Source organism: Pipistrellus hanaki (assembly GCF_964339955.1).
Source record: "Pipistrellus hanaki genome assembly, chromosome: 16".
Lineage (NCBI taxonomy): Eukaryota > Metazoa > Chordata > Mammalia > Chiroptera > Vespertilionidae > Pipistrellus > Pipistrellus hanaki.
The window spans coordinates 13,783,116-13,796,222 of record NC_140518.1 but is presented as its reverse complement, the minus strand read 5'-3'; the positions used below and the strand labels follow the sequence as shown (position 1 = coordinate 13,796,222).

The window sequence follows — 13,107 nt, the reverse complement described above, 5'->3', positions numbered from 1 at the left end:
CAAGGTACATGCCCTTGACCGGAATCGAACCCGGGACCCTCGAGTTCGCAGGCTGATGCTCTCTCCACTGAGCCAAACCGGTTTCGGCATGGCTAGCGGTTTTATTGGGTCGGCAGCTAAGTAATTGCGGATTTTTTAAAGAAAATCAAAGACAATTTTTTCATGGAACTAAATAACTTTATTCTGTAATGTATTGCCCATTTTGATCAATGACCTTTTGCCATCTTTCAGGCAGCATCATAATCCCACGTTCAAAAAACTTCTGGTTTTTATTAGCAAAAAACTGAATCAGGTACGATTTGACATCATCATCATTATTGAAATTTTTACCATTCAAGGAGTTTTGTAAAGATCGAAACAAAAAGTAATCAGATGGTGCAAGGTCAGGACTATATGGTGGATGTGGCAAAACATCCCAACCAAGCTCCATTAATTTTTGCCGAGTGACCAAAGATGTGTGTGGCCTTGCATTGTCATGATGGAATACAACACCTTTTCGATTTGTCAATTCGGGCCGCTTTTCTTCAACTGCATTGTTTAATTTCGTTAGTTGTTCAATGTAGACATCAGAATTGATCGTTTGGTTGGGTGGTAAGAGTTCAAAGTAGACAATTCCTTTGTAACCCCACCAAACTGATAACAAAACCTTCTTTTGATGAATATCAGCTTTTGATGTTGTTTGAGTTGGTTCACCTGGCCTGCTCCATAATCTTTTCCACTTGATATTGTTGTAAACAACCCATTTTTCATCACCAGTTATCAGTCGTTTTAAAAATGGATCATTTTCATTACGTTTCTTTAGCAAATCGCAGCTGCTAATGCGTTGCGTTAACTGTGATTCTTTAATTTCGTGAGGAACCCATGTATCGAGTTTTAAAACATAGCCAAGTTGTTTTAAGTGATTTTCAATGCATGTATATGATACATGAAGCTTCTCTGCAATCTCACGTGTTGTACTGTGACAGTCCGAATTGATTATTGCTTTGATTAGGGCGTCATCAACTTCAACTGGACGACCAGAGCGTTTTTCATCTTTGAGTGAAAAATCACCAGAACGAAATTTGGCAAACCAATTTTGACACTGCCGTTCTTTTAAGGCTTCGTCACCATAAACAGCACATAACTTTTTATGAGCTTGCGATGCGTTTTTCCCTTTGAGGAAATAAAAAAGCAAAATATGACGAAAATGTTCCTTTTGATTTTCCATTTTTTAACGAACGCCAAACGAAAACTACAAAACAGATCAAAAAACTTTTTTTACTGATTAACAGCTGAATAGCCAACTATCAAATAACAAAATGTGTTTTACATTTGTACTACATCTGCAAACCTAAAAATTCAACTGAAGCCATATATGTGTGAAACCCGCAATTACTTAGTTGCCGACCCAATATATCTTTATTACGGATGGATCCTTATTTCCATCCACTTTGTGAGAAGGGCAGTGGGTGGCCAATTTGTACATGTCACTTCGTATGTTATCTGAGGAAGCCATTCCACGCCTGGCTTCCTGGGTCAGTGTATTTTTGTTATTGGTTGAGGTAAATTATCATCATCATACTAGCTGCGAGGTATAGAGGATTTGTATGTGCCAAGACCTTTGCTGAGTACTTCACTTCTTTTATTTTCATAGTAACCCTATGAAATAAGTATTATCGTCTGACTTTGCAGATGAAGAGACTGAGGCTGGGAGCGAGAAGTAACGTGCCCAGGTGCGCCCTGGGAATTGTTAACGTCAAGGTTGGAACTCATCTTCCCAGCCGCTGGTGGTCCCAGGGCCAGCAGCATCAGTCTCACCTGAGAACTTGTTGGAAACGCTCATTCTCCACCGGTGACTGACGGACAGAAATTCTGGAAGCGCTGCCGGGACTGGTTTGGCTCAGTGAATAGAGCGTCGGCCTGCAGACTGAAGGGTCCTGGGTTCGATTCCGGTCAAGGGCATGTACCTTGGTTGCGGGCACATCCCCAGTAGGGGGTGTGCAAGAGGCAGTTGATCGATGATTCTCTCTCATCGATGTTTCTAACTCTCTATCCCTCTCTCTTCCTCTCTGTGAAAAATCAATAAAATATTAAAAAAAATAAAAATAAAAAAAGAAATTCTGGAAGCGCGGCCCAGGAATCTGTTTTGTCAGGTCCCCCAGATTGTCCTGATGTATCCACTATTGGAAGCTCTGCGAGGCCACACTGGTGACTTAGCAGAGACATCTCTCAAATGCCAAAGACTTAATCGAGCTGTTAAGGTCACCGGGGACTGGCTCCTGTCGTGAAAGCTCCGAGGTGCCCATCAGCTGGGATAACTGGCCAGTCAGCATGTTCCCTTCAGAGTGTGGGCCCGGCTCTCCCCCTTCCTCATCTCTCTGCATTTCTCTAACTTGGTTCTCCCTACTCCCAGGCCATTGCTCCGCAGGCATTTTCACCCTCTCGGGGCTCCTTGTGGCTGTTTCTTACCACTCTAGTCCCCTCCTCCAGCCAAGGCCCCCCCATGCAAATGGGTGCTGGACACCCGTCCCCACGTGGATCTCTCCCCACAAACACTGCAGCATGGCTGCAACTGAGCTCTTCATAGCCTTCCCGCCCTGCAGCCTCCTCCTACCTCAGCCTTCCCTGCCAGGTCCTCAGTAAAAGTATGAGAAATATGATTGAAATTAGATTTTCTGCTCAGGTAATGTCCATTCAAATCTGATGTCACCTCCACAACAAACTAACTAACTAACTAACTAACTAACTAACTAACTAACTAACTTGAAGAGGGTAGAGTTGCCATTCCCAACTCAGACTGTACAAAAGGCCCTGCCTGAAAGGAAGACTCCAGAAGGAGGCAAAGGAACCTGTACACCTTAAGGCAGTCCTCTCTTTTTCTTCAGGAGTCAGGCAGTGACAAGCATATCCACCAGGGGGCAGCATCTGCCGCTTTCCAGCCTTTCCTGGGAGCTGGGACTTGGTTTTGGAAGGGTTGCCTCTGAAAGGGCCTTTGGTAGGGGAGGAGAGTACCTATGACGGCCATCCCCTTCCCGCCCCCGAAAAAGAGGTAGGTTGTGTTTTCTCCGTCTTACTGTTGATGAAACATGGGATTTGAAAAAGCGGGTCTGTGATTCTGAAGCTAACAGCTGTGCCTTGGAATCCACTCCCCCACCGCACCTCTCTCTCCTGTTCATGTAAGCACTTGGTTTAGGATGCTGTGCTGCAGAGGCAAGGATGTTCTCAGGGCCCTCGTCAGGGCCTGAAAGGTCGCCAGTTGGATTCCTGGCCAGGGCACGTACCCAGGTTTTGGGTTCAGTCCCTGGCTGGGGAGGCAATTAAATGTTTCTCTCTCGCATAAATGTTTCTCTCTCTCTAAAAGAATAAAAATTTAAAAATCAATAAAAACACATATTAAAAAATAGGATGTCCTCAGCCACTTCCTAGGGAAGCTCCATCCATTCCCTCCCTTCCCTCCTCCACAGCATGGACTGTCATGAGGAAGGGACCTGGAATGTCTAAGCCCCTCATCACATGCTGAGGAAACAGGCTCCTGGGGGGGATGTGGCGGGGGGGGGGGGAGGCAATGGTCTACTAGTGAGGGGCAGAACTCATGATGACTCTCAGCCCCGGGTTTCAGCCTGCCCGGGTTCGAGGCGGGCCTCTCTCTCCAGTGTCATCCCCGCCCCTAGCCTCTGTTTTGCTCCAAGAAGGTCCCCCCCCACACTCAGTAAAGACCTATGAGTTCAATACTTCTCAGACCTTGCCAAGAATGTTCAACTCAGTATCAACAGAACTCCCGAGGGCTTACGGACCCCCCAGGGGGGGGGGGGAGATGTTTGGTTCCCACAGGTAAATCATTCCCTCATGCATTCCTAAACATTCCTAAATTCCTGACTGCCTAGTGTGCCAGGCATGGTGCTGGGTGCTACTGAGCTCTGGGTGAGAAGAACCAGCTCCTGAGCTCAGGGCTCAGTCTGTGAGGGAGAAGCTCTGAGGAAAAGCAGAGACACAGCAGGTACAATGTGATGGGGGGGGAAAGGTGGGACCAATAGGGGGCAGTAGTAGGTCCCAGGTAGTCGGTCCTGTCTAGAATGCTCACTTGGCTCCTTGTCACTTAAACCTTGGTTCCTTCCTGAGAATCCCCTGTATGAACTCGTCCCCTTCCCCCATCACTCCCCAGCACATGCGTCTGCTTTATTTTCCGTGACAGCAGGTGTCACCATCTGAAGTTAGCTTCTTTACTCATTGCCTGGCTCTCCCCACTCCCCACTATGCTGGGCACTCCTTGAGGGCAGGTCTTTACCCGACTCACTCGGGGCTGTCCACTCAGAGCCTAGAGTGGAGCGGTGCCTTGCGTGTAGCAGGCACTCCATATATGAATGTTCAGTGTACACATGTTTGAATGTTTGCTACAGAGCAGCCCCTGATCTGGGCAAAAAGTAAGTGTTTGAATGTTTTCTGCAGCGAATCCCCCAGTGCACTAGGTCCTGGGCTGTGATCTTGTGGAGAGAAACGAGGTAGGAATGCCAGGAAAGCAAATGATCCTTCATGGAGGAAGGCTTCCTGAGGCCAGTGCTGGGGTGGAGACTGGAGTTCCCATCCAAAGGAACTTGTTGGGAATGCTCACTGGGATAGGCCTAGAACCTGATGTTACCCTGCAAAGCTGGGCCTCTTCCTTCACTCCTCCCTGCCCCAGCTTCTCCTTCCCATCTGTTCAACACCTTCTTTGGCAAACACAAAAGGTGAAGGCTGGGGTGACAGTTTCACATCCTTTATCAGATAATCAAGTGACAATTTCCTTCTTGGGTGTTGGGCCCAGGAGATACTGGAGAAATGTTAAAAGATTCCTTAGCTGGTTTGGCTCAGTGGATAGAGCATCGGCCTGTGGACTGAAGGGTCCCGGGTTCGATTCTGGTCAAGGGCACATGCCCGGATTGTGAGCTTGATCCCTAGTGAGGGTGGGGGGCGTGCAGGAGGCAGCCAATCAATGATTCTCTCTCATCATTGAACAGTGGCAGTATTATTAATACAAAGAGGTTTATCTGAGGCACAATTATTGCTAATTGAAAAATATAAAATAGAAAAGGAAAAGTGCCTGGCCTGTGTCGCTCAGTGGTTGAGTGTTGACCCACGAACCAGGAGGCACATGCCAGGGCTGCCTCCATGCCCAGTAGGGGGCGTGCAGGAGGCAGCCATTGATGATTCTCTCTCACCATTGATGTTCCTCTCTCTGAAATTAATAAAATAAAATTTTTTTTAAAGAAGTATGCGGGGGTTGAGGACAAATATGTGATACCTTCATCAATAAAGAAATTAAAAAAAAAATAAAGGAGAAGTATGCAAAGTTCCTAGACCAGAGTCTGGCATGCAGAGGTCACTCACTGGGTAGTGGTCCCCTACCTCCTGGCCTGCTCTGTCTTTCCCTCTCCTAGCTCACCGGGGGCAGCTCTACCTCTGCCGTAGCCCCTGCAGCCATCTGTCACCCCCATGAAGTGGGGGTGTAATAAACTAATCTCTTCAGGGCTTCAAGGAGGCTTCCAGCATCTTGGAGGGAGTAACCAAGAGGCTGGCTTTGTAGCAGGGAGGGGAGGAAGGCAGGCTGGTGCTAAACGGATGAGGAGTGAGTGGGCTAGGCCTTCTTGTTTGGCAATGACTGCCCCTCCCCTTTTCCTCTCCCCCCTCAAATATAGCCTTTAAAAGGGTAACACTGAAGCATGTCATAAATGCAAGAACGCAGTCATCTTGTAAAAACGGAGATATTAGAGTGATAATTCCATTGCCCTTTGATCCCCCTCTCTTCCCATTTTACCTTGTTATCGCTGTCATCCTTTTGCTGTTTTCATTTTTGTTACACTGCCCCTTTGTGACATGTCCTCTTTCAGAATGCCCAGACGTTACAGTACCAGTCTGCGATGGCTGGTAAGATGCCACCCAGCCCTGAGCCCCTCCTAATCAGTCCTATATTAGTTCACAGAGGACTAATGAACTAGAAACCTCTCCAGAAGCTTTCATTGGACACCTTCTCCTTCTCTGCAGTTTCACACGTCAAGATTTACAAAGATATACCGTCCTGTCCCGTCCCCGCACTCCCTGTGATTGACGAAAGAAACACTCAAACTTGTGGAGAATTTTTATCAGACTTTAATTGAGCCCAAACTAACGACAATTGCTGGGAAGCAAGATCTCAAATGCTCCAGAGAATGACAGTTTTGCAGTTTGTTTTATGCATTTAAAATTAAGCAGTGAAGCAAGAAAGATTAGATAAGGGTAGGGGAAACCAAGACGGGGATTGGATCACAGGGCCGATTTTCAACCAGTGTGCCTCGGCACTCCGGTGTGCCACAAGGATTTTTAAAATATGCAACATCTGACTAGTCAGGGGCACTGACCTCTTTCCCTTAGAATGGTCAAATAAAAAAGTGACAGCAGCCCACTCTACAATAGCCGAAAGGTGTGAATGAATCAAAATTATTCTGGTGGTTTTTTTTTGGTCAGATCAGCAAAAAATATTTTTTTTTTTTGGCGTGCCGCAGCATTTTAGTGATTAGTTTATGTGTATCATGAGATGAAAAAGGTTGAAAATGGATACCATACAGGATAGCAAGAATATGTACTTTCCTGATGGCAGTTAAGCTTATTTTTTTTTAATATATTTTATTGATTTTACATAGAGAGGAATTAAGAGGGACAGAGAGTTAGAAACATCGATGAGAGAGAATCATCGATCAGCTGCCTCTTGCACACCCACCACTGGGGATGTGCCCGCAACCAAGGTACATGCCCCTGACCGGAATCGAACCCAGGACCTTTCAGTCCGCAGGCCAACGCTCTATCCACTGAGCCAAACCGGTCCCGGCCAGTTAAGCTTATTTTAAAGGTTTGTTAACCTAGATGCTCAGGTGTATTAACCTAGGGAGGGAGGGAGGAAGGGAAGGAAAGAGAGAGAGAGAAAGAGAAAGAGAGAGAGAGAGAGGGAGGTGAAAGAGACACATCCATTGGCTGCCTCCCACACATGTCCTGACTGGGTCTGGGTTTGAATCTGCTACCCAGCTACTTGCCCTTGGCCTGGAATCGAACTTGAGACCCTTCGTTGTGCAGGCTGAGGCTCTCACCACCGAGCTACCAGCCAGGGCAGGAGGAACTGGAGTTTATGATCAGGTCACCCTGTAAGGTTACTCTGGGTAGAACCTCTTTTTGCCCACCCCTGTCAGTGGTCAATCTTGTCTCTCTCACTAGAGTGTAAGCCCTCTGAGGCCGGGTCCTGTGGCCTGCACATCGTCTGTGTGTATGGCCATGGTCTCTGGCTCATGCAGAGCACACAATGTGAACGAGGTCAGTAAATGCCCGCCCTGTGGAATGAATAAGAATCCTGTCTGTCCATTTGAACAAGGGCAGCCCTTGCGGGGTCTGCTGCTGGCCAGCACTGAGACCAGCGATTGAGAGCTTTTTTTTTTTTTGCTGGGGATGCTTGGCCCTCCCTATGAGAGAAGGCGGGTAGTTCAGTGGTCAGGGCGCAGGCCCTGGATTCAGACAGAGCCTTGCTCAGCCTCTTACTGGCTATGTGCGATCTCGGGCCAGCGATTGAACCCCTTTGAGCTTTCTTCACCTATAAAATGCAGCAACACCAGTTCCTGCCCCTAGGGCTGTCGTGAGACTGGAGAAGGGGAATGGATTTAGACTTTTATGGGGTCCTAGGTTCAGAGAGGTTTGAATATTGACTTCGGAAAGGCAAAGGAGGAAGACTCGTCAGCAGCCCTGAAGAATAAATAACCTGGTGGAGGGGTTTTCCGTGTGTGTGGAAACGGCCTGGGGAGGGGGATGCGGTATTATTAGTAAACTCTTCACTTCTCACGAGTTCAAGGCTGCCGCTCGGCGTCCCCTTTGCCCCTCCCACCACCTATCCCTGCGTGCTCCCGAGTTCGATAGCAGATAGCAGACTATGGGAGAAAAGATCAATTAAAACGGCCGCGGATGGAGCGGACACCCGTCCCTGTGCGGGCGGGGCTGCAGCGCGCGTTTTCCACGCCCACTCCGCGCCGCGGGGCCGCTGATTGGCGCGCGTTGCGTGACGTCACGACGGGCTTTAAGGGCGCGTCCCGGGGGCCGCGGGGCAGTGCGGGCGCGCGGAGCGGGCGGGCAGTCAGCGTGGCAGTTCGGTGGCCGCCCCGGAGGGTCGCCGCGGAGAGCCGTGGACGGAGGTAAAGGGGCTGGACGGGCCGTGCTGGTTCTGCTGGCGGCCGGGACGCGGGCCCCGGGGAGCCGGAGTCAGCGATCCGAGCGAGGCTGGCACAGGGTGTCGCGGGGCGTTGGGGATGGGGTCCCCGTGTAAGGAGGGGGTCGCTGTCAGCCGCCCCGGGTCGTGGAGGGCAGGGGGGAGCGGGCCTCCAACTCCCGTCTCAGCGCCGGCACCCTCTTTTTTTATTTTATTAAAAATACATTTTATTGATTTTTTTATAGAGAGGAAGGGAGAGAGATAGAGCTAGAAACATCGATGAGAGAGAGACATAGACCAGCTGCCTCCTGCACACCCCCTACTGGGGATGTGCCCGCAACCAAGGTACCTGCCCTTGACCGGAATCGAACCCGGGACCCTTCAGTCCGCAGGCAGGCGCTCTATCCACTGAGCAAAACCGGCTTCGGCGGCACCCTAACCCTTAGTGTGCGGGCGCTGTCCGACCTGCCCCTTCCCGCGAGGATCACCGCCCGGGAGTAGGGGTTGCGGCACTAGCGAACCAAGAGGCGCTGGATCCAGGCTCTCCCTCCCTCCCCCCCTCAGTGTCCCGGGACCTGGGCTTTATCCAGGTCTCATCGCCCTTGTTAGCGCCCCAGGGAGAGGGGAGCGGCTTTGTTGCACCTGCAGCTGCTTAAGAAAAAAAAGAAAAAAGGGGGATTTTAACCAGGAAGCTGATTCAGGAAAAAGATCAAGGAGTTGCACCTTTCGCGTTTGTTGAACCTCTTCTCCTGTCTTCTCTCCTGACCTTTCCTTGTGTAGATAGCCCAGCTGCGGCCTCCGGAGCCTGCGATTGCAAGGCCACCACCTCTGCGCCTCTCCCGTGAGCCCCAAACCCACCCGCCCCTCCGCTGGAGCTCGCCATGGGGAACCACCTGACGGAGATGGCGCCCACCCCCTCCTTCCTGCCCCATTTCCAGGCCCTGCACGTCGTGGTCATCGGGCTGGACTCGGCTGGAAAGACCTCCCTCCTCTACCGGCTCAAGTTCAAGGAGTTTGTCCAGAGCGTCCCCACCAAAGGCTTCAACACGGAGAAGATCCGGGTGGCCCTGGGAGGGTCTCGGGGCATCACCTTCCAGGTGTGGGACGTGGGCGGGCAGGAGAAGCTGCGGCCGCTCTGGCGCTCCTACACCCGCCGGACCGACGGGCTGGTGTTCGTGGTGGACGCCGCCGAGGCCGAGCGGCTGGAGGAGGCGAAGGTGGAGCTGCACCGCATCAGCCGGGCCTCTGACAACCAGGGCGTGCCTGTGCTGGTGCTGGCCAACAAGCAGGACCAGCCCGGGGCGCTGAGCTCCGCCGAGGTGGAGAAGAGGCTGGCGGTGCGCGAGCTGGCCGCCGCCACGCTCACCCACGTGCAGGCCTGCAGCGCCGTGGACGGGGTGGGCCTGCAGCCCGGCCTGGAGCGCCTGTACGAGATGATCCTCAAGAGGAAGAAAGCGGCCCGGGGAAGCAAGAAGAGACGGTGACCCCAGGCCGCCCCCTCTTCCCCAGGAGGAGTCTTTACACTCGGACAGCAGGGCAGAGCCTGTGGCCCCTCACCCAGCCCCGCGGTGCAGGCCCCGCCCCCTAAATGAAGGACTGAGGCGCACCCGCCCCGCACCGGGCTGGGCGTCCTGCTGTGGGGAGGGGATGTGAGATGGTTGTCTGCTCACGTCTCCCCCAGCCTCCCCTCCAGAGATGTGGGGGCTGCAGAGCTGAGGAGGCTTCAGTACAGACTGCAAATCTACCTCGACCTCGTTTCTCCTTGTTCTCTGGCTTTTTAATTAGATGTGTGTTTGGGCAAAGGAAAGCCACCCGGAGGAGGCGTTTGGTATGGGGTACTGTCTCCCCCTCCCCCAACTGGGAGTCCCCCCCCCCCACGCTGCGTTTCTAGGGACGCCACTTATCATGGTCTTGATTTTTGTGTCTGTGTGGAAGTGCCAAGATCCTCTCCCCGCATTTGTAGACCCACTGCCATTTTATAAGCTATGTGTGCTCTCTGTAGTAACTATTTTTTTAGCATTTGTAAGTTATTAAAGACTGATGATACTGTACCTCTATCTGGCATTTTTCCTCTCCTGAGTCCAACATTTCTATGTGGGTGGGGTTTGGGGGCAGGGTGGGGGTTGGGGGTGGGTGGGGAGAATAATTTACCTTGAAGTTGAATTTGCCAAGCAAGCACTTTCCTAGAAATTAGCGTTGAGCTGCTCCCCAAGCTGTTGCCTAATCTGCAGGGATTTTTTTTTTTTAATTTCCAATAAACTTTTATCATTTCATCTCTTCATATTAGCGCAGGCTTGAGAAATGGCACCTCGAGTTAGTTCTCCTTGTCTGGTTACTGTATTTATTTTAAGGAAGTGGTAAGATGGCCAGACTTGCAGGGATTTTTTTTTTTTTTTTTTTGGTGGTGGTGGTGGTGGTGGTGGTGCGGGGGGGGGGGGGGGGGGGTTCCTTCTTCTTTCTCTTGTTCCCCTACCCTCATCCTGTGGCTCTTACTTGTCCCTGATACCATCTGGTCTTGAAGATTTAACTGTTCCCAGATTATTCCCCTTGGGAACACATCCTGAGGTCTCTTTAGGTGAATCCTCAGAGAGCCTTTCTGTCCCCTTCTCCCCTCTCCCCAGCATTCAGGCCGGTCTGGTTTCCCTCCCTTATCCCCCTCCCCCGCACTGGGGGGGGTGCCATGAGAATGGAAAGGAATTCCTGCCTGGCCCAAAGCCACCTCAGGGTGCTCAACCTGCTGACGGTGCTCACCGCCAGCTGCAGTAGCGGCAGAAGCCGGGAAGCCCGGGCTGGATGGAGCCAGCCCGGCTCTGACTAAACCATTAGTGTCCCAGCTCTGGGGCTGGTAGCTATTCCCAGGGGCGGGGCTGTTCGTGCCCGCTGGGTGAGAGGACTGCTGGGCACCGACCCCTGAGCCTCCGGGAGAGGTGGGGGGAGGCCACGAATGTGGGCAGAGATAGGAAGACTAAAATGCTACCAGTGTGAGGCCTGAGTGCCTTTGCCCTGCATGAGGGCCAGCTGTGTCTGGGACAACAGCACAATCAGAACCTCCTAACAGGTGAGAAAAGCGAGGGAAAATCCAGCACGGTTCTCTCCAGCCCCCAGCCCCACAGTCACACTCCCAACCGTGGTGCGTGCATGGGGTCTCCACAGCAGGCCCCTGCTCCAGAATCAGACAAAAGGACCTGGAGTGGGAGAGAAGGTGCTGGCAACCCTATCCCCCTCCCCCCCCCCCCCCAGGAGCCTTCCTAAGGAACTGCTTCTTCCTAGCCAGGCTTGCAGAAGCCACGTTTTGCTGCTGAGTCTGGCCAGTTTAGATTTGCTCCCCGCCCCCCACCCCCGTGGCTGGCAGAACAGGGGTGAGTGTGCATGGATCCAGAAGGGTGCCCCGTGTGCATCAGAGCTGGGGCCTACTTGGCAGAGCTGCTGGGCTGGTTCTGCTGGGGACACGTGCTGCCTGGCCGCCCTCTTCCGTGCGTGTGATTCATGGCTGCCAGTCCTCACAGCGGTCCTCCTCTGCAGCCCAGGGACAGGCTATGGCTAACAGGGTTAGGAGATCCGTGTGGCTCAATCACCGTTTGATTCCCAGTCAAGAGCACATGCCCGGGTTGCAGACTCGATCCCCCATAGGGGGCGTGCAGGAGGCAGTCAACGATTCTCATTATTGATGTCTATCTCTCCCTCTCCTTTCCTCTCTGAAATCAACAAAAATAATATATTTTTAAAAAATCTGTTCTGCTGGGTGCTCTCTCCTCCTTACTCCATCCCAAATTTTGCTCTTTTGTCTCAAAATCTCCAAGGACCTGTTTTTTTTCCATTTCTGGTCACCTGGGGGACCGAGGTCTCCAGATTTGGGAGAAGAATGTATGAATAGGTGCTCCTCCCTCTAGGAAAGGGGCCTCGGAGGTGCCAGCTTTTGGTTCTGGCTCTGCCCTCCCTCCCTCTCTGGTTAGGACCATCTTCTCCCCCAGGGCGGGCTCTAGCGTGGGGCCATGGTCCATAGGAGACCTAGGAATATCCCAACTCTTCCCCACAGCCAGCTGGCCTGACCAGCGGGTGGGGGTGGTGCCAGTGAGAGTGAGGCGGAGGAGCCGGTGGTTTTGAAGGGGTTGTGGGGGAAGGCAGCACCGGGAATTCTAATGAGAAAGCCACGTTCTGGCTGGGCGTGGGTGGCGAGCTTTGGAACCATCTTGCCTGGTCCCTCCTGCCCCGGCATTCTTCCTGTTGAGCGTTTGGGCTGACGGTTTGGAGCGGGGATAGGCTCAGGGCTGGGGGTGGGTTGTAGGGCCCTTGTTTCAGCTTTGACATGAAATAGACTTCCTCTGACTCCCTGAGATGGATGCTGAAGGGGCTCCTGAAGGCAGAGGGCCTCTGGGGGCCAGGAGTGGTGGGCAGGGGTCGGCTGCCTGGGAGGTGAAGCTGAGGGAAGCCAGTGGGCCCAGATGTGGGCCCCCTTCCGAGCTGCCCTCCCCCACCTCTCCTCCTACAAGGTGCATTGTAAAATCCAGACAGAGGGCACGTTCCCTGGGGGCCCTGCCCTTCCCTGAGCCCCTCCCCATTACGGCAAAGATGGCAGTGGACCCTCCCCACGCCCTCTCCGATTCTCCTGCCTGCACTTGCGTAGGGAAGAGGAAAGGCAAAGAGGAAGGAAAGGAGTTCCTAAGTCCCAGAGTGAGCATGACGTGCCCAAGGACCCAGGACTCCTTGGTGATACATCCAGATCCTCCCTCCCTCCCAGGCTGGCTCTTTGTACTCCTGGTGCAGACAGCAGGGGATAGGAGCTAAGCGCTCTGACCTCCCCTTCCCTCCCTCCTTCCCGCCTTGATTAGACCAAGGGCTGGCTTTCCGGTCCCTCACTCCCCTTCCTGAGGAGGGGCCGCTTTATCTCTGAAGCCCAGGACAGCTCCGGCCTCAAATCTGGCCAGACGTCCCCA

General features: G+C 52.4%; 1 protein-coding gene across 1 annotated transcript; it reads left to right on the top strand.

The window, feature by feature from the left end:
* Positions 1 to 8,048: 8,048 nt before the first annotated feature.
* ARL4D (ARF like GTPase 4D) lies at positions 8,049 to 10,224 on the top strand. The gene is made up of 2 exons (XM_084861803.1): positions 8,049 to 8,159; positions 8,954 to 10,224. Exon 2 carries the CDS (start codon positions 9,055 to 9,057, stop codon positions 9,655 to 9,657), a length of 603 nt encoding a protein of 200 aa, XP_084717929.1. The 5' UTR covers positions 8,049 to 8,159; positions 8,954 to 9,054; the 3' UTR covers positions 9,658 to 10,224.
* The last annotated feature ends 2,883 nt before the right edge of the window (positions 10,225 to 13,107 follow it).